Source organism: Miscanthus floridulus, chromosome 5 (genome assembly GCF_019320115.1).
Source record: "Miscanthus floridulus cultivar M001 chromosome 5, ASM1932011v1, whole genome shotgun sequence".
NCBI classification, from domain to species: Eukaryota; Viridiplantae; Streptophyta; class Magnoliopsida; order Poales; family Poaceae; genus Miscanthus; species Miscanthus floridulus.
Genome location: NC_089584.1, coordinates 73384664 through 73408761, shown reverse-complemented (window position 1 = coordinate 73408761; position 24098 = coordinate 73384664). Strand labels below are relative to the sequence as shown.

Sequence of the window (24098 nt, the reverse complement as noted above, 5' to 3'; positions counted from 1 at the left end):
GGTCCCGTCGGAGCTCCGCGGCCACGGAGCTCTGATGAGACCCTACCGCCACTATGGCCATAGGCGCCTCCGCCTTGACTTGGCCTAGCTGTCTCCTACGCCGCTAAAACCCTAATCGTCGCCCTCCTGCTATTCGCCCTCCTGCTATCTCACTGCTTAGCTGGTCTACCTCTCTTGAGCCCCTTCTAAGTCCGTCGGAGTTGGAGAAGAAGGGAGGAAGAGGAAGAGAAGAAAAGGAAAAAAGATCGAAAGTTGGATTGCTCTAAATCACTTTGAATATCATTTCTCAAGATGTTCTAGTAGTTGAAAATCAGCAAAACTATAGGTCCTTGAGGCAAAAGTGCAGCTATTTAAATGCCTTCTCCCGTCCGGAAACTGCGCATTTCAGGACCAGAGCAGAATTCCTAGATTCTTTCAAACCGCAAGAAAACTAAGCAGCACGTAATTACCATTTCTGCCCTCCGTCCCCTCCCTCTCTCCAACTCCAGCGTCGCGACCGGCCGCGCCGTCATCGCCGGCGGCAGCCAGCACGTGCGGTGGACCAGTTGCGAAGCAACCGCGCGGAAGAGAAGCGTAAAAAAAATAGGACTGGTAGAAGTCGAGTCGAGAAGCAACAGCAAGCAGCAGCTTGGGGGGTTGGTGGGGCAACCGAGCAGGGATAGTCCAATTCGCCGCCTCGCCGGCTACTGACCTCGCCGGCGGCGGGTTCCCCTCTGTTGGAGCCGACGGATCCGTTGTCCCCTTCGATCCGAACCTGATCCGCCCATGGTACTGTTCCGGATCCTTTGCTTGTTTAGCCTTTTGCTTTCCCAACTACTGCTACTAGCTTGTGTGCTGGGCGTGCTTCGCTTCGCCTGGCTGCTGATCGAATCATGTTTCGCTGGGATTATCGACTCTGTATTGGTTCAGAATTCAGATGGCTTAATTGAGATGCGAGTTGCTGCTTGCGCATTTGGAAACCTTAGTCAGGCCTCGTTTAGATCGTGAAAAAAAGTGAACCCGATGAATAGTACCACTTTCGTTTTATTTGGTAAATATTGTCCAATCGTAGACCAACTAGGCTCAAAAGATTCATCTCGTGATTTCCAACTAAACTGTGTAATTAGTTATTTTTTTTACCTACATTTAATACTCCATGCAAGCGGCTAAAAATTGATGTGATGGAGAGAGAGTGAAAAAATTTGGAATTTAGAATGCATCTAAACGAGGCCTCAATCATAAAATTTTGAACCCTAGCCGTATAAGATTTCTTGCACAGCATGCTCTGCTCTCGGTACAGTACTTGCAGCTTTTAGAAGGAGCTTTGCTGCTATTTTTGGAGTTTGCTAACTTCCTGTGCGTGCCGATTTAAGAGGAAGCCCCCAGCCCCACACACCCCTTTTTGTCTCATTTGGAACCTGAATAGACAGCGTGATTAGATTTCTTGTACAGTGTGGTGTATTCACGCAGCAGTATTGGTATTCTTACTTCACTTAATAGATGAAAGCGTCATGTTGATGATAGAAAGCCTAGCTTTTGTTTGCAACAAAGTTTATTTAGCAGTAATGTCATAAATGCAGAATAACATATATATTAAGAAGATTATATTTATTCTTCCCCTCTGATTTATGACCTAGTGCGAAAGAAACCTTAGTTTGAGTTTGGATGAGCTTCTTCAAGTTTGCTAGCAGTGATGTTAGGGCTGGAAATAGAACTACATTTCATAGGTCAGTATGCTCATTTCTTGTTGGTTGTGTATGAAAGATGTTTTATATCAAGTAGGCGACCAAGGATGTTCTTTACTAAAGATCTAACTAGAGTTGTTGTAGAAAACATTGATGCTTTGATGAGCCAGCAGTAAGGACTAAATTAGTTATTGATAGTTTCATGAATGAACTTGCTATAAATTTTATGTGCCATGATATTTTAAAATTTTAATACCAGGAATCTTGTTCTTGTGCTTTAAAGTTGTATACTTGAATAACTCAAATTGCATTTTCCTATTCTTTTAGTGGTTTGGAATCTTACTGATCTCTCAAGTTTATTGATTGATACTTAATGCATGGTTGCCTCAAGAATATATCATTTACATTTAGTATGCTGTTCGTATTTGTATTACCTACCTGCTGTCCATTTACTTATCAATATCGAAGTGCTTAGCAATCTGCATACCGCCTTTAGAGTAAACCGTTTCTTTGGTGCCTTATAAGTCATAAGAGACCCTTGTAATTTTACTGAAAATTGCAATGCTTTGGATATACCTGGCAGTGCACCTAATCACTGTGCTAGTTGTACTTCAGAATTTGGTTAAGCGTTGAGATACATAATTGATGCATAAATTGGAAGTGCAAATTTCCATTCTTACTTTCATGCATGGCTGGGTAACATATTGTGTAAGTAGGGTTTAAATCAATCATCACAGAGGAACTACAGAATTTATTTCTTATATATCACTATAAAAGATAACATCTAGCCTCTTCATCTGTTTGGGGATAAAGAAAACAAATATTTTTCCATGAAATTTGTTGCGTCCCAAAGTTTATTTTGTTAGGCCTAGGACATGTTTTGTTGGTAGTAAGTCTGCTCTGGCTGTTTGCCAGATGCCTAGGGGGTTATTGTGTGCTATTTCTTTGCTTACCTTGTTGTAACTTCATTCCGCTGGAAGTTGGATTCTCCATCTTCTTCCTCTCTTTCCCTCTGAATGATGCTCTGAAACAAATTGGTTTCACTTTTTGTCCAAAATCTCATCCTCTGTACCTTGGAGGCCTGGTAAACATATTCACCAGGTTCAAAGCCCGACTCATTGTGTCATTAGAATACTGTTTCTTAAATAATTTCAATCACAGTATCACACACTCAATAAGTCACATCTATAATAATTCAACAAAATGTGTTGAGTTCATGAACATAGTGATATGAGAAGCAAGGGAGGGAGAGGTAGACAATGTTTTAAACATAACCTTAGCTCTGTTTTCCTTGACATTTCATTGATTATTGCACTATTTCTCTCACAGGGAACTCCAGTTAATATCATCGTTGGTTCTCATGTTTGGGTGGAAGACCCTAATCTAGCTTGGATAGATGGGGAGGTTGTTAGCATAAAAAACAATGAAGTACATGTGCAGACATCGAGTGGGAAAAAGGTACCGTTTGCTGTTTCTTCTCATGTGTTCTGCATAAGGTCTCCATCTTGCTATTAATATGAATTCAAATTATGTTGGTGTTTTTGTGCCTAGTATTGCCTTAGGAATATTGGTGTTATTCTAGAAAGAAAGTTCTACAGTTCTGTTCCAGTATTTTATATCAACTGGACTCAGGATATAGGCTGTATCTTTTTGACAGAAAATGGATTCTGAAAGTAATGCTTTTGCACAGGTTACCACAGACAGATCAAAAGTTTTTCCCAAGGATATGGAAGCTCCACCAGGAGGAGTTGATGATATGACAAGACTTTCATACTTACATGAACCTGGTGTTCTACAGAATCTTGCTACCCGCTATGAACTGAATGAAATATATGTGAGCTCGTTACCCTTTTTGCCTAAAAAATCTTACACCAAATAAATTGCATAAGTTGCTCATGATAACAATTCATTTGCACTCTCAGACTTACACAGGCAGCATTTTGATTGCTGTAAATCCATTTCAAAGATTGCCACATCTTTATGATACCCACATGATGGAACAGTACAAGGGTGCAGACTTTGGGGAGTTGAGTCCCCATGTCTTTGCTATCGCAGATGTTGCTTACAGGTGCATTCTTGTTGTATAAATACTCTATTTATATATATGGCAACATGCCATCCATGCACTAATTTACATAACTGCATTACTCTGGTGCAACCTGTCAATGTGAACCAGGGCAATGCTAAATGAAGGGAAAAGCAACTCTATATTGGTCAGTGGTGAAAGTGGTGCTGGGAAGACTGAGACTACGAAGATGCTTATGAGATATCTAGCGCACTTAGGTGGGCGGTCTGGAGTAGAAGGACGTACAGTGGAACAACAAGTTTTAGAGGCAAGACCATTTAACCTCATTTATTTATCTGCTTGCTATATGCATCATTTAGATGGAAAACATATGTATTGGTTGATTGCCTTATATTTCTACCATACATAATTTCAGTCCAACCCAGTTCTTGAAGCTTTTGGTAATGCTAAAACTGTGCGAAACAACAACTCAAGGTAAGTCTTTGATTGGTTATTCTCTCTGTTTCTCCCCTTTGGATACCATCAAATGGTTGTTTGACGTTCCCCTTTATTTTCAATTTCCGGTAAAGTCGCTTTGGCAAGTTTGTTGAGATCCAATTTGACAAGACTGGACGGATCTCAGGAGCTGCTATCAGAACTTATTTGCTGGAAAGATCACGTGTGTGCCAAATTAATTCCCCAGAAAGAAATTACCATTGCTTTTATTTCCTTTGTGCCGCACCACCTGAGGTACATTTTCAAACTGAATCACTTATACTATGTGGTTCTTGATATTTCGGCATGTAACTCAACATGGTTGAAAAAGGTGTATACCTTACTATGGATCTTTCTAATCTGCAGGAAACTCAGAGGTATAAGCTGTCTGATCCTAGATTGTTCCATTACCTCAACCAGTCGAGCTGTATTGAGGTGGATGGAATCAATGACGCTGAAGAGTATTTAGCAACAAGAAGAGCAATGGACATAGTTGGAATCAATGAGGAAGAGCAGGTGTCTGTCTTGTTATTCTGAAGCTACTAGAGTGTTAGTTTCAGGATTAATTAATATCAACCATCATAATTCGTTTATCTTACAGGAAGCTATATTCAGGGTTGTAGCAGCTGTACTTCATCTTGGAAATATAAATTTTGCCAAGGGAATGGAAATTGATTCTTCTGTAATCAAGGATGATAAGTCCAGGTTCCACCTTAACACCGCCGCAGAACTTTTGAAGTGAGTGCATGTTTCTCCTTGATAGAATGCTTGATTTTCTTATCTGTTCAGTGTGATCACAAAAATGCTAAGCACTAAAATTTCGTGCAGATGTGATTGCCAGAATTTGGAAAAGGCACTGATAACACGAGTTATAGTCACGCCTGAAGAAGTTATCACTAGAACACTTGATCCTGCTTCTGCAGTTGCTAGCAGAGATGCATTAGCTAAAATAATATACTCTCGATTGTTCGATTGGTAATGACCCTTCCTCACCTGTCTAGAAAATCACAGTTAGATTCCAGTGTTCATAGCCTGACATCTGTTATTACTGCGATCTTGTGCACAGGATTGTGGAAAAAATTAATGTCTCAATTGGACAGGATCCAAACTCAAAACAATTAATTGGAGTTCTTGATATCTATGGTTTTGAGAGCTTCAAAGTTAACAGGTTAGTGTTTTGTAACTCTTCTGAACTAGATAAAACATCCGCATAATAGAATCAACTAAACAGAGCTGTTGAATTGAATTATTGAACAGTTTTGAACAGCTATGTATCAATTATACAAATGAAAAGCTGCAACAACATTTTAACCAGGTATGTCATGACTTTACTCTCGATGAGACGATGATATCACTTTATTCTTGAGATTCCCGACCTAAAGTAAATATGTGGCATTTGTCATGCAGCATGTGTTCAAAATGGAACAAGAAGAGTATACCAGAGAAGACATAAACTGGAGTTACATCGAGTTTGTTGATAATCAAGATGTGCTAGACTTGATAGAGAAGGTACACACTACATACTATGACATGGCACACTAAATGCAAGGTTGTTGGTTTGCAAAAAAAAAAAAAAAAAAGAGCAAGATTGTCATAACATATCACCTTTTGAAAGAGTATAGATACTAAAAAGTGCAAGACTTGGGGTCTACAGCTGAAAACTCAATTTTTTTATGCTTTTATATTTCCCTACAAAATTTTAAGTATTTGGTAATGGAATTTCTGAGAGAAGCAGTGTTATTTCAAGTTGTCTTAGAACTATATATGGCACTAGTAACATTTATTCCCATGTTTTCAGAAAGGTGGATTGATTGCACTTCTGGATGAAGCATGGTATGTTTTGGGAATTCCCACTTGCAAGCGACGTAGTTCTTCAATTACTATGGCAACTAGTTGTTAGTTATTTCAATTCACTGTTATCTGACTGCTTGCAATTTGATGACTTCTTTCCCTAAAAATTTATGTGCAGTATGTTTCCTAGATCAACACATGAGACGTTTGCACAGAAGCTATATACAACATTTAAGAATAACAAGCGGTTTGCCAAGCCAAAGCTTTCACGCACTGATTTTACAGTAGTCCATTATGCTGGCGATGTAAGTCTTCTTCATAAAAGGATATGCATATTCTTGGTGAAAAGTTGTGAGTATCTTACCAAGATATTTTTTGGTACCATCCACAGGTGACATACCAGGCTGATTATTTCTTAGACAAGAACAAAGATTATGTAGTGGCTGAACATCAGGATTTGCTGAATGCTTCTTCATGCCCATTCGTAGCTGGTTTATTCCCTCCTCTCCCACAGGAGACAGCAAAGTCTTCAAAATTTTCATCCATTGGATCACGTTTTAAGGTGTGAAATTCTGTTCTATTTTTTTAATCCAATTGCACAGTATGCTTATTCAAAACATTGCACTTTACGTTTTCACCATATCAATAATAGGTTTCTTTAGTAGCTATCATTTCCTCATCTGTATTCTTGGAAGCATCAGTTGTAAAAAACATATATATTCCCCATTGCATATTTTTGCCCTTAAAAGAACATTTGGTGCCAATGTTGAAACATGCTATCCGTGTTTCTGTCACTTCAATCCATGCCTGGAACCTGATTCCACACATATTAGGCTTTGATCTATGTCAGTGTCATTTTCCCTATTCAACGTTCCCCAATACATAAACAGTTGAGGGCTTGAGGCAGCTTTTGACATGCTTAGCATGGCACCTGATGGCATTTTATTGCAGACAATTCGATATGCTGTTAGCTAGAGTGGACAAAATCCCAGGCATGCTTTTATTTTGGGGGCCTCCTTCATCTAGACCGAAATTAAATGCAAGTTCCTCTCTTCGTTGTGGTTTCAGCCTGCTTTTGATGGTGTTTATTCACAATGTAGTAGTGTACAATAGTACATCGCACCTGGTCAGCTTGTTGAACTACTTGGGCTGGATGCTGATCCCACATTTTTTTCAAGACTGAAAATGCACAAAAGATCGTACTGCCTTAGCTGAAAGTTTAGCTTGAAGGGAATCTGGGCATTGGATTGAGAATTTATAATGTAGATTGGAATTAGATAATAGGCTTATTCTTCTTTGTGCTTCATTCTGAAGTTCACATCACCATCCCTATCAAAATCTGCTTATTGTTCCTTAGTCACACTATTTTTTTTTCCAAACATGACTATGTTTACTGACTAATGAACTCTGCACTAACTTTGTCTTTAGATCACCATCTCTATTTTTATTTTTTTTCTATAATCTTATCTGATGCTACTGAATATGATTCCGCAATGTGTGCCATTGTATTTGCATGAGGTGGTCTATATGAAAAGAATGTTTGAAATGCATGCCGTTTTACCTTGTGACATCGTGCCTGATATGTGGATAAAAGATATAAGTTGATAAAGCCTTTTTAAAACGCACCATGGTCCAACTTAAGGCATGTGTCTGTATGCTTCCTTTGGTATGCATACATCTGTGTCACTACAATGATGTTTTTGGAAAGTTGTGCTTCCTCCCAGATGGTGTATACAGTGTATGTACATGGTTTCTCTCTGTGCTACTAGTGACATAGTAGTGTGGAGATAAAATTTAGCATGCCATCATGACTATAATGAGTGCTTTACCATTTTTGAATTTTTGTTGGTTTTACCTATGGTAAGCATGTAACCAATACAAATATATTTTTTTTATGTTCTGGTACATCAAAATAGGAAAGCAAGCTTGTTCGTTCTCCTTAATGTTTTCTCTACCTATTTATTGTTGATAACTGATATTCTTGTACAATTTTCAGCTGCAACTTCAATCTCTCATGGAAACTTTGAGCTCTACCGAACCCCACTATATTAGATGTGTGAAGCCAAATAATCTCCTTAAGCCAGCCATTTTTGAGAATACAAATGTTATACAGCAACTAAGATGTGGAGTAAGATTCTTAAACTCTTATCAGCGTAATTGTTGTCGTTAGCGTCAGCTGAACTAAGATGTACCACAGGGTGTTCTTGAAGCTATCAGGATCAGCTGTGCTGGATACCCCACAAGAAAAACATTTTATGAATTTGTCAATCGATTTGGTGTCCTTGCTCCTGAAGTTTTAGAAGGGAGGTAGGAAATCCACAAAGAATGCAAATGGACTTTTCTGCCCATTTTCCTCATTTATTTTTGGCATTTCAATCTATTCATTTGCATTTTTTTTCCTTTGTATTGTTGTGCTTAGCAATGATGATAAGATTGCGTGCCAAAAGATTTTGGAAAAAGGGGGTCTGGAGAATTACCAGGTAACACATGGAACTGCTACTGTGATCCCATAACTGCTGATTTTTTCATGTTGTTCTTTCATATAGCATTGGAACCTAATACAAGGCATCTAATGACAACATAGTATTTCAGTGATCTGAACTATAATTTTTCTTACCTGATTTTTTTGAAGATTGGAAAAACAAAGGTGTTTCTGAGAGCTGGACAGATGGCTGATTTGGATGCTCGTAGAGCTGAAGTATTAGGAAGAGCAGCAAGAATCATACAGAGGCAAATATGTACATATATTGCAAGGAAACAGTTTGCCGATCTTAAAAGATCAGCAATGCAGCTACAATCTTTTGTCAGAGGTACTGTTTCCTCTCTCTATGTTGAAGTGTTAGGCAGAAGTATTGCTGATGTTGATTTTCTCTTCTCAAGTATATACACTGTTGAATGCATGTGACTTTGGAGGCATTCTTCTGACTTCACACCTATCATTTTTGCTCTTGAAATCCAGGAACCTTGGCCCGTAAGTTGTATGAGTGCATGAGGAAGGAAGCAGCAGCATTGAAAATACAAAAGAATATGCGATGCCACAAAGCACGAGAATCTTATTTACAACTGCAAGCAGCTGCAATCACACTGCAGACAGGCTTAAGGGCAATGTCTGCTCGCAAAGAATTCAGGTTCAGAAAGGAAACGAAAGCAGCTGTCCACATCCAAGTATGATGTTTTTAATTAAGCTGCTATTCAAATTTCAGAATTTTTGCAGTACTGTTTCCTTCTGCAATATTTCTTTTCGTTTAATGATTATTTGATCGACATGCTATTTCGAACACAGGCTCAATGGCGCCGCCACAGAGACTACTCACATTACAAGAATCTGCAAGGAGCAGCTCTTACTTACCAGTGTGCCTGGAGGCAAAGGCTTGCGAGAAGAGAGCTCAGGAAGCTCAAGATGGTATATTGTTAACTCTTACCTTATGCGGTTCTCCAGTTTTTCATACTATGGCACAGACTTCAACACTTTATTTGATGAACCATCTGCAGGCCGCAAGAGAGACAGGGGCCCTTAAAGAGGCCAAGGATAAACTTGAGAAGCGTGTTGAAGAACTAACCTGGCGCTTAGGATTGGAGAAGCGATTAAGGGTAGTGTACCTGCACTTCCTTTATTTCTCTTCTTATCTTGACACTGATTTAAATTTGGTAATTGTGGGCCTATTCTTATGTTTTTAATTTGCAGACTGATCTTGAGGAAGCAAAAGCCCAGGAAATTGCTAAGCTGCAAGAGACATTGCATGATATGCAGCTTCAAGTTGAAGAATCAAAGGCCATGGTGGTTAAGGAGAGGGAAGCTGCTAGAAAGGCAATTGAAGAAGCACCTCCAGTAATCAAAGAAACTCCTGTGCTAGTCGAAGACACGAAAAATATTAACTCACTGACGGCCGAAGTTGAACAACTAAGGGTATGGTGGCAGCTGATCTTTCTTTGTAACATTTTTCATTGACAATTTACAGTAGATTCCTTTGGATCACTTGGTGCTTATCATATGAATAAAACGCTGTTAATCATCTCTGTTTCATAGTTTGTGAAATATCTAGAATAAGATAACGATCATATGAATAAAATGTCAATCATCTCCGTTTCACAATTTGTGAAATGTTCAGAATAAGATAATGATTGAACTAAAGGATGCTTTGTGCTTGGAATTTGAAAACATATGCTTGTTTCATGATCTAGTTGAAGTTATACCCTTTTTTATTATTATTGCAGGCTTTGCTGCTAACTGAAAGGCAAGCAACAGAAGCTGCAAAAAGAGAACATGCTGAATCTGAACGGAGAAATGAAGAACTAATTAAGAAGTTTGAGAGTGCAGAGAAAAAGATTGAGCAACTTCAGGACACTGTCCAGAGGTATAACATAAATAAAGCTTTAGAATGTACTCTCTCATTCCATATTATAAGACATTTTGGCTTTTCTAGGTACATATCAAAAGCTATGTACCTATATATACACTATATAGTCTAGATGCATAGTAAAAACAATGTATCTAGAAAAGCCAAAACATCTTATAATTTGGAATAGAGGGTGTATTTAATTAGTCTCACCTATCTAATATGATTTGTCACACTGTTTTCGTTAAGAATAAATACCATATATATTTTTGCGTTGAATCAAACACAGGCTGGTGGAGAAAGCAACCAACATGGAATCTGAGAACAAAGTGCTCCGTCAACAGGCTGTTGCAATTTCTCCTACGGCAAAGTCATTAGCTGCATATCCTAAGTCTCCTTTCCAGGTATGCCAGGTTCCTTCATACTACAGGCATTCTGTACATTTATACTTACTTTTGTTGCAGTGACATAATATTTTAAACTAATGCTACTTTGTTAGCTGAAAACTCCGGAGAATGGGAATGCTCTAAACGGAGAAGTGAAGTCATCACCAGTAAGTGAAAAGAACGGTGTAAAAAACATTTCACATACAATTCTGAAGTAACTGGTATTAACTGATAACCTTTTTATGTGCTCAAATATTTACATAGGATGTCACCCCTATCTCACCAAACCCCAAGGAGCTTGAGGCTGAAGAGAAGCCACAAAAATCACTTAATGAGAAGCAGCAGGTTTGCTATTTGTGATTACTCCTCTGTTCGTTCTACCTTGGTTCCCTAAAACCATGCACTTACTTTGGTTTGATCCTGAAGTTATATCAGTTGTGATTTCTCTTCATCATATATGAATTTGTGCTTCAGGAAAATCAAGACCTGCTGATTAAGTGTGTATCACAAGATCTGGGATTCTCCAGTGGCAAACCTATTGCAGCTTGCCTTATCTACAGGTGTCTTCTACACTGGAGATCATTTGAAGTTGAAAGAACTGGTGTTTTTGACCGTATTATACAAACAATTGGCTCTGCGATTGAGGTAGTGAACTGTGCTTGTTTGTTTGACTTTACTCCCTTTTTCTTGGAGAACTATGCTTCACAATTTGATTGCCTAGTATACTTGACTATTGAACTGGTATATTATGCCTTCGTGATACCACTGGAACCATGTAAATGTAGCTATAGTCCATATTAAAATTTTTGAATACCACAGGAACAATGGAGTAAAAGTTCATTCTTTATAGTTGATGTTTTGTGCTGTTGCCATATATTTAAGTTCAAATTCTGTCATTCCAAAGTCCCAGGACAACAACGACAAGTTGGCATATTGGCTCTCAAATTCATCCACATTACTGCTGCTGCTACAACGAACACTGAAAACAACTGGTGCAGCTGGATTCACTCCTCAAAGGCGCAGGTCATCTGCTGCATCTTTTGGGAGGGTGTTTTCGGTAAAACATTTTTCTTCACCCCGGTTTTTTACTTGGCATTCTAGTTTTCTAGTCAGCAAAAATGTTTAATTCACTTTTTCCGAAATATAAAGGGGATGCGAGCCTCACCACAAAGTGCTGGGCGTGCTTTTCTGGGAAGTCGCTTGATTGGAGGGCTAGGTGACCTTCGTCAAGTTGAAGCCAAGTACCCAGCCCTGCTGTTCAAGCAACAGCTTACAGCTTTCCTTGAGAAGATCTATGGAATGATAAGAGACAATTTGAAGAAGGAGATATCTCCTTTGCTTGGCCTTTGCATCCAGGTATCAATGATTGTCGCTATACTATTTGTTATTTACGGAGTCGACACCATGGTTTATTTTTTTTACTTGATTTTTTTTAATTTTTCAGGCACCAAGAACATCCCGTGCAAGTCTAATTAAAGGATCACGTTCCCAAGCAAATGCCTTAGCTCAGCAAACTCTGATCGCCCATTGGCAGAGCATTGTGAAAATATTGACAAATTACTTGAATGTTTTAAAAGCAAATTATGTATGTGTTACCTAAAAATATGCATTAACATGACTCACATCCCTTTTTTTTTAAAGAATTTGCATTGATATGACTCTCATTGATATTGACAGGTCCCGTCATTCTTAATCAGCAAAGTGTTCACTCAAATCTTCTCATTTATTAATGTTCAGTTGTTTAATAGGTATGATTCATAGTTGCTCTATCTGTGCTACATTAAGTTCTCTTTCTGGTTTTAAAAGAAAGTCCTTGTATTGTAGTCTTCTTCTTCGCCGGGAGTGCTGTTCATTTAGCAATGGAGAATATGTGAAAGCTGGATTGGCAGAATTAGAGCAGTGGTGCATTTATGCAACTGAAGAGGTAAAGACTTATTATTTTTTTTTACTTTGGACAATATTAAATTTATATGCTAATGTTATGTTTCACGGACAGTATGCAGGTTCTTCCTGGGAAGAATTAAAACATATTAGGCAGGCTGTTGGATTCCTTGTATGTATTCTATGCTGATTGGATGTTTTATTTTATTTGTAACTTTCTATATTGAAAAATAGATATTCTAACAGTTTATATTATAGGTAATTCATCAAAAGCCAAAGAAAACATTGAAAGAAATTACCAACGATTTGTGCCCTGTAAGTATCTCTGAACTCAGTTAACTTCAGCTACTCATCAACATTTGTAAGTTATGGCTTAACAGCTTGTCACATGTTTTGTTAATTTCAGGTCCTTAGCATACAACAGCTATATCGAATCAGTACAATGTACTGGGATGATAAGTATGGTACCCACACTGTTTCATCAGATGTAAGCTTTGTTCTACTTGATTTAGTTGTTACTCAGCTCAAATTTCCTATGCTATTGTGCCAAGATATGGCGCTATTTGGTTTCTGATGAAAAACAAATTGATGTTAGGTCATCTCAAGTATGAGAGTAATGATGACGGAAGATTCTAATAATGCAGTGAGCAGTTCGTTCTTGTTGGATGATGATTCCAGGTTATTATTTACCTTACTCCTACTCAGATATATTGTTGACTACAGTTACTTAAGCCCGTTGCCTGACAGTGTACTCCTAATCACAGCGTTCCATTTTCGGTGGATGACATCTCGAAGTCGATGACAGAAATCGAGGTAACAGATGTCGACATGCCACCTTTGATCCGGGAGAATTCTGGCTTTACCTTCCTACACCAAAGAAAGGACTGACAGGGTGGTCCTTCCAGCTGCAAGTCTCTTTCTACATTCTTTTCTCCGCTCAACCTGTGCATAACTCATGTACATACGCTCATGCCTTTTGCTCTCTGGTCAGGGTAATTGTTAGTTGTATTTTGTCTTTGGTTTGATTGATTGGTTCTTTCCTCAATCTTCTCCCAATTTTTTTGGGCGAAGGGTCCGCAATCTATGTTATTATTATTATATTGTAGTGAAGGGGTCGGATGCCTCTGGTCAGGTCCCCGAGCTGCTTTTGGAAAAAGCTCGTGGTCATTAAGCAGTTAAAGCGTTTGGAAAAGGTTTTCCATATCTACGAGTTGTCCATTGTGTCGCCTTTTCTCATATGGATCATCACCATATTGTAAATTGCAAAGATTATAGTTGAAAAAAAAAGAGATTACAGTTGTAGCAGTGCTCTGGAGTTTGGATCTCATGAATATTCTGCTGTTCATCTTGGTCACGGGAAGATCATTTCCGCGATAAAGTTAAATAAATAAAAGATTATTACATCGAGATGGTAGGATAATCTTGGAAGCACCTCCAAACTCTATAATGTTCTACAAGAGCATAATAGGCTTTTTTTTTTTTTGAAAACGCAGGTGGACCTGTGTTTCATTGTATTAGACTGTCTCCAAAGGAGACCTAAACACGACACCCATTTCCGGTTTTGGGTTATGCACAGAAAAAGGTAACGTATCCATAACTCAGACCTCTCCAACAGCAACGTGAAAGCAGAGTCCATCCCGAAGCGGAGGACGGCCGCATGGCCGAGGACGCCGCCGAGCTGCCTACCTCGCCCACCGCGGCCTCGACGTTCACCTGCGCCACGGCCTCCTACACGGGCACCTCCACCACCCCCCACGTCCCGTACCGCCCGGCCAGGTCCCTGCCTGGGCGCAGGAACACGCAGTGGAGCCAGAGGAGGAAGGTGGTGGTGGACCGCACGACGAGCTCGATTTGGGGACGGGAAAGCTCGATTCGGCGGTGGGAAAAGTCGATTTGGAGGCGGGGAAGCTCGATTCGAGCGCCGGGAGGCTCGATTTGGGCTCCTGCGAGCTCGAGAAGAAGGCTGGCGGAGGTCGTGCTTGCCGGCTTGCTTGTGCTCGTGCTTGCCGGTGTGCTCATGCTCGTGCTTGCCGGCGTGCACGTGAAGGCCGGTGTGCTTGTGCTTGCCCGCCATTGCTCGTCTGCTGCTAGTGCTTGCCGGCATGCTCGTGCTAGCCGACGGAGGTTGCGTGCTCCTGCGTGCTCGTGAAGGCCAGCGTGCTCGTGCTTTCCGGCGGAGGCTCCTGCGTGCTCGCGTGTGCTTGTGCTTGCCAGCGGAGGCTCCTGTGTGCTCGCGTCGCGTGCGTGCTTGCGGTGGAGGTCGCGGTGGGGGATCCGGTGGTTGCCGGTGGAGGTCGCGTGCTTGCGTGCTTGCCGATGGAGGTCGCGTGCGTGCTCGCGTGTGTGCTTGCGTGCTTGCCGGTGGAGGTCGCGCGCGGAGAAGAAGTTGCAGCAAACTCCGCTCGGAGATCTGCGTAGCGAGGAGAGAGGCGACGCTTTTTTGCATTTCGTTTGGGCTGGCAGGCTGTCGTGTGGTTGGGTCTCCCGTTGAGCCGGTATTTGATAAGCAAAACACTGTGTGAGACTTATTTTTGGGTTTAGGTAGCTCCGTTCCGTTGGAGTCAGTCTTATAGAGATGAAAGAAGGGGGTCTCCAACAGGATCTCAGTCATACGGGGACCAAATATGAGTGAGGTTACGTAGCCTTAAGGTTTAAACACATAGTGGACAATATGACTTGATCTTAACTTAAAAAGACCTAGTCTGCAAGCGTGAGACCTAACCCCTGTAATTCTCTCGCCCTAGCCATGCACCAGAGGCTGTGCTCATTCTTCAGCTCACTCCAAATCATGTTAAGCGACGGAGAAGCCCCCTTAAAAACACATATATTCCTATGTTTTTAAATAATCCAGGCCCCTAAAATAATTAAAGTGTTCACTTCTTTCCTGTGCTCCTTGCTAACTTTGTTCATCGTCGTGCGCCACCGGTCAACAAAGCTCAGTTTATTTTGTTGGGGGATTGAATCTGCTAGGTTTAGTGGAGTAAATAATCTGAACCAAACTTGTCTTGTTACCACGCATGTTGTTAAAAGATGTTGTATTGTCTCATCTTCTTGATCACATAGCGGGCATTTATTCAGATGAGAGAGGACCCTCTTAGCAAGCCTATCTGCTATCCAACATCTATTTCGGATTGCCAACCACAAAAACATTTTGTATTTGGCAGGGACCCAAGTCTTTCATAGTCGACGCCAATGCTCAAAGGTCACGGCACCATAGAAAAAGCTTTATATGCAAATTTGGAAGAGTAACATCCACTTGTATCAAGCCTCCACGTATGACGATCCTCTTGGTCAGTCAAAATAATTTCCAAGAGGCAATCCCGTAGCTGTAGGAATTCTCTAATACCAGCCAAGGATAGACCTCCATGAATATCTCTTGGCCACTCCATGTTGGTGAGAGCTTCAGCCACAGTCCGGCTTTTGCGAATTCTTGGAGAGACACATGCAAAGACAGCTGGCGCAAGATTCTCAATCAAACACCCGTGCAGCCACTGGTCAGTCCAGAAAAGAGTATTGTCCGCGCGTTCGGCTGGGGCTGGCTGGCCAGCCCCCTCACATAGACACTATTCACATGAACCAGCCAGCAGTACTTTTCTCTCACATAAACGAACCAGCAACGATACGAACCAGTCAACCGAACAGGCGGTGTCCATTCCCTACCAGCAACGATACGAACCAGCCAACCGAACAGGCGGTGTCCATTCCCTACCTCTGTAGTGACCGCGATGGCAAACGGAGCTATCGAGTTAGGGTGCGAGGGAAGTTCCAGATCAACCCATGGATGATCAGCTTTGGTCTTTTTAAACCACTGTCACCTAATTTGCAAAGCCCAGGCCATCACTTTCAAGTTGGGGATGCCCAATCCACCAAGATCCAACAGTCTCGTGACCTTCTCCCAAGCCCCTAGATAACAACCTCCATTAACCTTTTCCTTTCCCAGCCATAAAAAAAAACCTTTCTGATTTTATCCACCGCCTTGATGAACCACTTTGAGACACTGAGGCAATTAACAAATAAATAGGCATGGCCGAGAACAAACCGGACTAACGTGGCACGTCCAGCCTGTTCATGAGAACCGCCTTCCAGGGAGTTTGTCAGCGATTTTCTCAATCCATGGTATAAGATCCCTCTTAAGAAACTTCGTATTGGATAATGGTAGGCCCAAGTATTTACACGGGAACTCTGAGATTGGGAAGAGAATCTTGAATTGCTGCCAAAGATCCGTTTGCACAGCTGATGGGAATAATGTTGACGGATAATCGAAGACTACCTCGCAATCCATGTCTAGGACAAAAATGCCATGACCAATCACGCTAAAGTTGGCTTCCAGGATTACATGATAAACTAGGCTGCTTGGTTTAAAGGTTCAATCGTCTGGCACTTAATCGCAGAATCACCTCGTCCCCATCCATAGTTATATTCAATCGCTACAGGGAACTATTTCATGCTGGACGAGTTGATGATATGACGCAAACCAAATGGCTAGGCTAGGTTTGGTAGATCGGATAATTCTGCATGGCTTTATGACGCAAACCAAACATGCTAAGTTATGGGACGATAACTACTACTAATTATTATTTATAATTGTGCGCTACGCAAGAGAATTTGTGATATGACGGCGATGCCGTACCAGACCACGAAAGTGTAATAGGGTAGCGCTTGAATTGGCTGTCCTAGGTAGTTTGTATAATCCGGATGAGGATCCAACTCTGGTCAAATTCAGTCTGTAATTGCTGATGATTCAGCACCCGTTGAGTAATGGAAATCGCTGTTTCCCTAAAAAAAAAAAGGACATCTGAGACCGGTGCGTAAATTTTTGGCGAGAGCAGGTGATTTGCTGGAGTAGAGAAATACTGGTCACGCATGCGGTGGTAAGCCATGTGTTGCTGTCTTGCTGACGCCTGCCACTGCCAGCAGCTCTGCAGCAGCCGGGTAGAATCGAATTCTCTGCCTCGCAAAATTGAACAATGGTAGCATTCGTCACAGGCATGAATTGCCGGCGAGCAAGAATCGTGTATTTGACACTAAAATAAATTAGTCTTTTTATTTGGTACTAAAAAATTCAAATTTTTTTTATCTAGCACTAAGTTAAAATTTTCTTCTCTAGATGACACTGCCATCCATTTAGGCTAGGTATATGGTAGATGACTATGTTAATCGTGTCAGTTTGTTTTCAGGGAGATGAAAATACCCCTACCCCTCTACAGTTACTCGCACGCGTCGTGCCTTCCCCCAACGCGGCAAAGTGAATATTAAATAATTGATTCATTAGGGATCATTTTGTATACTAGTTATTGTTATTATTTATATTAATTAAGGATTTTTTTTTGGTTTGATGTCATAAAAGATGGACAGGAATCCGTGGATGTATGTTTCAACAGGATGAAAACCACATTTCCGTGATGAAGTGAATAGATCCATTAAAGCAAAAAAAAAAAAACATGTAATGACAAAGAATGAAAGCTTTTATAGAGACAACTCTTTTTCCCACCGCTCTAGAGATAGATTTCTAGGGGTGGCTAGGGCAGCCGCCTCTATGAATCTAGAGATGCAGAGTTAGAGGTGGTTGGGCCAACCGTCTGTATAGAGAGTTTCCAGCCACCGCTATAAATCTTTTCAGCGGTATAGTGTGTTTTGATTGCTTTATCTGTCATGATTTATGTTACTACATCATGGATTAAGATAAACCAGAAAATTCTACTTTACCTATCAGCATGTGTGTCCACACAGAGATCGTCCACGGTTATTTTGTTAATTAAGGGCCTATTTGGCAGAGATTCACCAGTTCCAGATTCACCATTTTCAGCTCCACTCCACTAAAAATTTTCCAAATACTCTAGATCCACCAAATCTGGATCCACCAAAATGGTGGATCTAGAGGCCAGATTCACTAAATTGGTGGAGCTCCTCAGGGGGTGCTCCACCAACTGTGGAGTTGGGAAAAATTACCCACCAATGCCACTGGTTACACAAATAACGCTTTATTGTGTTTTCTTTCTTTCCTTTCTTCTTCGCGTGGCCGCACCCGGTGCCAGCACCACTGGAGCCGTGCCCCATCCCCATAGGGGCTCACGCCGAACTCGAGCCCCAATCGCGCCCTCACCGACCGGGTGCCCTCGTCGGCTGCGCTTGCTGGCACCGCGCGCGCCCTCGCCATTGTCCTCGGCCGACCGCGCTCGCCGGCCCCATGCCCGCACCACTGGAGCCCCAACCGTGCCCCACCGGAGCCCCAACCGGCAACCGTGCCCTCGCCCTCACCCTCCGCCAGCCCCGTGCCTCGGCCGTGGCCACGCCCCTTCGCCCCACACCGCTGGAGCACCGTCCACCCCGCACCGTCGATCCGCATCGCCCAGTTCGTCGCCCAACTCCGATGAGGCCACGGGGTCACCGACCTCGTGCCTGTCCGCCGTGGCCGCGCCCAGCGAGGCCGCCCGCGCCCGCCACCTTGCGCCTGTCTGTCGTGCAATGTGCTCCGCTCGATAGGAGGATAAAGAAGAGCTGATACGTGGGCCCAGGTTGGTAGTGAGACAGAGAGAACACCAGAGTCCAAGGGCAATTCTGGTCATTCTAATGAAAATGCCAAACAGTTCCCTGGTAGATCTAGGCTGGATCTAAGATCCACGGTGAAGCTGACCCACGTTGAATCCCAGATCCAGATTCACTTTTTCCAGTGATGAATCCCTGTCAAACAGGCCCTTAAGATTCGATAGCCTAACCTCGTGTAGGATGTAGGCATTTACATCTTTGAGTGCTTGCATGTCTGAGTACTGTGTTTTAATAAAAGAACCTAAACTTTCAGTTGCACGTGTGCTTTCTGTGTGAGCTGGTAACCCCAGCTTTTACTTTGTCAACCTTAATTGCTTTCAACATAGGCGCAGCGCAGGTATCTCGTTTCAAAAAAGAAAAACTAAACTGAACTAAACTAAATTAAACTAAACTAATACAAATCGCTGGAGCCGGGCAAATCAAGCTCGCATTGTTTTTCTATAATCAATATCCTGTTCGGCTGGTATTAAAGCCGGCTGATAAGCCGGCTGAAGCTGATTTGTTGTGAGAGAAAAATACTGTAGATTCTAGCTGATAAGCCGACTGGTAAGTTCAAGCGAACAGGCCCTCGATAGTGTCAGCTTTTATTTTGTGAACCTTAATTGCTTTTAATATAGGTCATGTTCGCTTGTCTTATGAGTCGTACTATTTCAGCGAATGAATAGTGATTTTCTCTTACAACAAATCAGCGAACAGTACTTTCAGACATGGCTTTTCAGCGAAGCGAACAGAACCATAGACACAGGTATCTCGTTTCCCAAAAAAAAAGAAACCTAAACTGATACATATCGCTGGGCAAATCAAGCTCACATTGTTTTTCTATAATCAATAATGATCCTGATCTGATCTCTATGTGTGTAGTTTCCAAAAAAAAACTCTAAACTACATATTAGCCTTGAGCAAATTTTAGATGCTTAGAGCAACTCCATTAGGGTCCTTACTCATCCCTCTATCCTATTTTTGAAGGCTGAGATAAGGCCTATATCCTATTTTTGAAGGCTGAGATAAGAAAAACTCACTCCAGCAGGACCTCTACTTTAGTCCTCAAAAGTAGGAGGCCCTCAGATCTCACCCCCAAGGCCCTCGATCCTCGATCTGGGGGCTTTGGAGGGAGCCCCTACTCGATGGTTTTACATTTGGCTCGCGCGTCGCTCCACATCCACCCCTTCGCCGGGCCTCTGCTCCCCTCCATGGCCACCTCCTCCCCTCACCGCTCCTCTGCCATGGAGAAGAAGCCGCAGCTGCCTCATCGCTCCTCTCTCCCACGAAGAAGAAGACGTGAACGGCCACCGGAGAAGGAGCTGCTCCTCCCCGAAACCTGTCGCTGCCGACCAGTTGAAAGGTCCTTGTGTGGTTTTGGAAATTGAGTGACAACCTAGGTGGACTAATTGTGTTTATGTGAGATACACAGGTGATTAGTCCACAGGTACATGTGTGTGAGCAACATATACCATGAAGGTGAAAATGGCTTGAAGATGTTGCAAAGCTCACACATGTGATGATGAAGGAGCTTATTGCAAATGAGATATGCCATTGAGTCATGTGATCAATGTGAAGAAGATCAAGACATGACTTGGCTTTATGGACCGGTTGCAAGCATGAAGAGCAAGTTGGAGGCTTTGGAGCGATGGACCACGTGACGGTGAAGCTTAAGCAAGACTTGGCGTCGATGGACGAAGGCAACGGTGAAAAGCAAGTGAAGTCAAGATCGATGAACCAATATGATCACGTGATGATATGAAGTGGATCATATCATTGTTGATCATGTTGGTACATGTGTTGCATCAACATTGGAGGAGATGGAATGGAATGCGCAAGGCAAAGGTATAACCTAGGGTATTTCATTTCACCGGTCATAGGTGTGTAGAGAAGTTGATGACCGGGTTTAGGATAGATGACCGTACTATTAAGAGGGGCAAACTTGTTTGCATATTGGTCATCTAGTGCTATTCGAGTGATCTAACTTTGCATCGTCACTAGGATCGAGTGGCGTGGCAAGTTGAGTGGCTAATCCTTTGGAAAATATTGTACCTTAGTGGCCTTAGCCATGAAGCATGATGAAGATTCGAAGAGAGAAGGCTTCTCATTTATAGCAATGCTTGCAAGAACCTTCTTCTTGGTGATTTTGTTGTCATCACTATCATCATCATCATCACTTGATGAAGCATCACTATCTCAAGTGACTACATATGAACCACCCTTCTTCTTCTTGAAGGCCATCTTATCATTCTTCTCTTTCTTTTCCTTTTTGTCCTTCTTCTAGTTCTTCTTATTGTAATCATCATTGTCGCTATTGTATGGGCATTGGGCGACAAGATGATCTTTGCTTCCACACTTGAAGCACCTTCTTGACTCTTCTTTGTTCTTGGATGAAGATTTCTTTCTTCTTACACGGTAGCCCTTCTTCACCATGAACTTGCCAAATCTTTTGACAAAAAGAGCCATCTTCTCGTCATCATCATCATCATCCCATGAATCATCCTCTTCATTTGATGTTTCTTGTTTAGCTTTACCCTTGGATGATGTGGCCTTGAATGCCACACTCTTCTTCTTGTCATCTTTCTTCTCATCTTTCTTCTCCCTCTTTTCTTCCTTCTCATCATCATCTCTATAAGCATCATCGGTCATGATATCTCCCAAGATTTGGTTTGGTGTCATTGCGTTCAAACCGGTCCTCACTAGTAAGGTGACCAACATGCCAAATCTTGCGGGCAAACATCTCAAGAACTTATTGGAGAAGTCCTTTTCCTCTATCTTCTCACCAAGTGCTTTGAGATCATTGACAATCACTTCCATCTGATGGAACATGTCCGTCACACTCTCATCTTCCTTCATCTTGAAGCTTGCAAACTTCTCTTTGAGAATATATACCTTTGCACCCTTCACGGACTAAGTGCCCTCAAATGATTCTTCCAATTTCTTCCAAGCTTCATGAGCCATCTAAATATTCTTGATTTACTCAAATGTTCTCACATCAATTGCATCATGAATGGCACTTAGAGCAATGCCATTATTTTGGAGAAGCACTTCTTCGGTTGTGGCGGGATTTTCTGGATCCTCAATCTCAATTTTGGTTTCTACCACCTTCCACACCTTTCTATTGATTGACTTGATATGTGTGGTCATCTTTGACTTCCAATAAAAATAATTTGAGCCATCAAATTGGGGTGCCTTCTTGGTGTTGTTGATTTAAGCTATTTTAACACCGAAGGTTGTTAAGCCTCAAATAACGGTGGCCTCGGCTCCGATACCACTTAAAAGGTCCTAATGGCTAGAAGGGGGGGTGAATAGCCTAATAAAAATTTCTACAACAACACTTAACAAAATAGTTAGACAATTATGAGGCGAAGCAAGTGTTGCGCTAGCCTACTCAAAATGTAAGCCACCTACCACAATTCTAGTTTAGATAGTGTTTATTCACACAATAACTATGACACTACCCTATGTTAGTGTGCTCTCAAAGGCTAACTAAAGAGCCACACCAACCAACCAACCAAGCTCTCATAACTAGCTACACTAAAGAGCTTGTCAACTAGTTTGCGGTAAAATAAAGAGAGTGATCAAGAAGGTTATACCACCGTGTAGATGAAGAAATCAATCAATCACAAGGATGAATAACAATGAAGACCAATCACCTCAGAATCAATGATGAACACAATGATTTTTATCGAGATTCACTTGCTTGCCGGTAAACTAGTCCTCGTTGTGGTGATTTACTCACTTGGAGGTTCACGCGCTAATTGGCTTCACATGCCAAACCCTCAATAGGGTGCCGCACAACCAACACAAGATGAGGATCACACAAGCCACGAGCAATCCACTAGAGTACCTTTTGGCTCTCCGCCGGGGAAAGGTCAAGAACCCCTCACAATCACCATGATCGGAGCCAGAGACAATCACCACCCTCCGCTCAACGATCCTCGCTGCTCCAAGCCATCTAGGTGGTGGCAACCACCAAGAGTAACAAGCGAAATCCATAGCAAAACATAAACACCAAGTGCCTCTAGATGCAAACACTCAAGCAATGCACTTGGATTCTCTCCCAATCTCACAAAGATGATGAATCAATGATGGAGATGAGTGGGAGGGCTTTGGCTAAGCTCACAAGGTTGCTATGTCAATGAAAATGGCCAAAGGTGTGAGCTTTAACCGGCCATGGGGCTTAAATAGAAGCCCTCACAAAATAGAGCCGATGTACCCCTTCACTGGGTACAGCGCGGGGTGACCGAACACTCCGGTCCAATCGACCAGATGCAGCACCGGACGCTCCATTTGTGAATACCGGACATGTCCGGTAGGTCGACCGGACGCGTCCGGTCACTCCTAGACCGCCACGTGTCTAGTTCAAGACAAGGTAGCCATTGCAGCCCACATGTTCATGCCATCGGACGCTCCGACCGGACACAGAACTACAAATGACTGGACGCTGAGCCACCGAGTCCGGTCGAGTCCAGTAAGCATCCATGCTCGACCGGATGCGTCCGGTCACTCCGGACCGGACACTGCCAGCGTCCGATCAACTGCACTACCGAACACTGACCATGCAGATTCATACCAGACACGATTGGTGTGGCGACCGGACATGTCCGATCGCACTGTGCAGTTCAGTCCTGAGCCACATACCAGACGTGTTCGATCTCCATACCGGATGCGTTCGGCCACTCTGTGACCAGCGCGACTAACTCATTTTCTACTCTATCTTCTTCACCCTTGCTCAAATATGCCAACCACCAAGTGTATCACCTTATGCACATGTGTTAGCATATTTTCACAAATATTTTCAAGGGATGTTAGCACTCCACTAGATCCTAAATGCATATGCAATGAGTTAGAGCATCTAGTGGCACTTTGATAACCGCATTCCGATATGAGTTTCACCCCTCTTAATAGTATGGCTATCAAACCTAAATGTGATCACACTCTCTAAGTGTCTTGATCACTAAAATAAAATGGCTGCTATAATTTATACCTTTGCCTTGAGCCTTTTGTTTTT

The 24098-nt window shown here is 42.1% G+C and overlaps 1 protein-coding gene across 1 annotated transcript; it reads left to right on the top strand.

Moving 5' to 3' along the window:
• Window positions 1-383: 383 nt before the first annotated feature.
• Window positions 384-13884, top strand: LOC136450072 (myosin-17-like). Its single transcript, XM_066450349.1, has 39 exons — window positions 384-768; window positions 2994-3122; window positions 3355-3498; window positions 3587-3732; window positions 3841-3997; window positions 4106-4164; window positions 4260-4419; window positions 4531-4680; window positions 4766-4902; window positions 4993-5139; window positions 5231-5332; window positions 5422-5479; window positions 5572-5673; window positions 5963-5997; window positions 6134-6260; window positions 6347-6517; window positions 7952-8083; window positions 8153-8262; window positions 8375-8435; window positions 8588-8765; window positions 8915-9120; window positions 9239-9358; window positions 9448-9546; window positions 9641-9862; window positions 10171-10310; window positions 10582-10696; window positions 10792-10845; window positions 10943-11023; window positions 11153-11323; window positions 11583-11735; window positions 11828-12034; window positions 12123-12263; window positions 12356-12426; window positions 12503-12602; window positions 12675-12731; window positions 12818-12874; window positions 12966-13046; window positions 13155-13237; window positions 13324-13884. Exons 1-39 carry the CDS (start codon window positions 766-768, stop codon window positions 13445-13447), a joined length of 4590 nt encoding a protein of 1529 aa, XP_066306446.1. The 5' UTR covers window positions 384-765; the 3' UTR covers window positions 13448-13884.
• Window positions 13885-24098: the final 10214 nt, after the last annotated feature.

Coding starts and splice junctions, on each gene's coding strand:
- LOC136450072 (XM_066450349.1), top strand. Junction 8,084..8,152: donor TACAGCAACTAAGATGTGGA/GTAAGATTCTTA, acceptor GATGTACCACAG/GGTGTTCTTGAAGCTATCAG. Junction 11,324..11,582: donor CAATTGGCTCTGCGATTGAG/GTAGTGAACTGT, acceptor GTCATTCCAAAG/TCCCAGGACAACAACGACAA.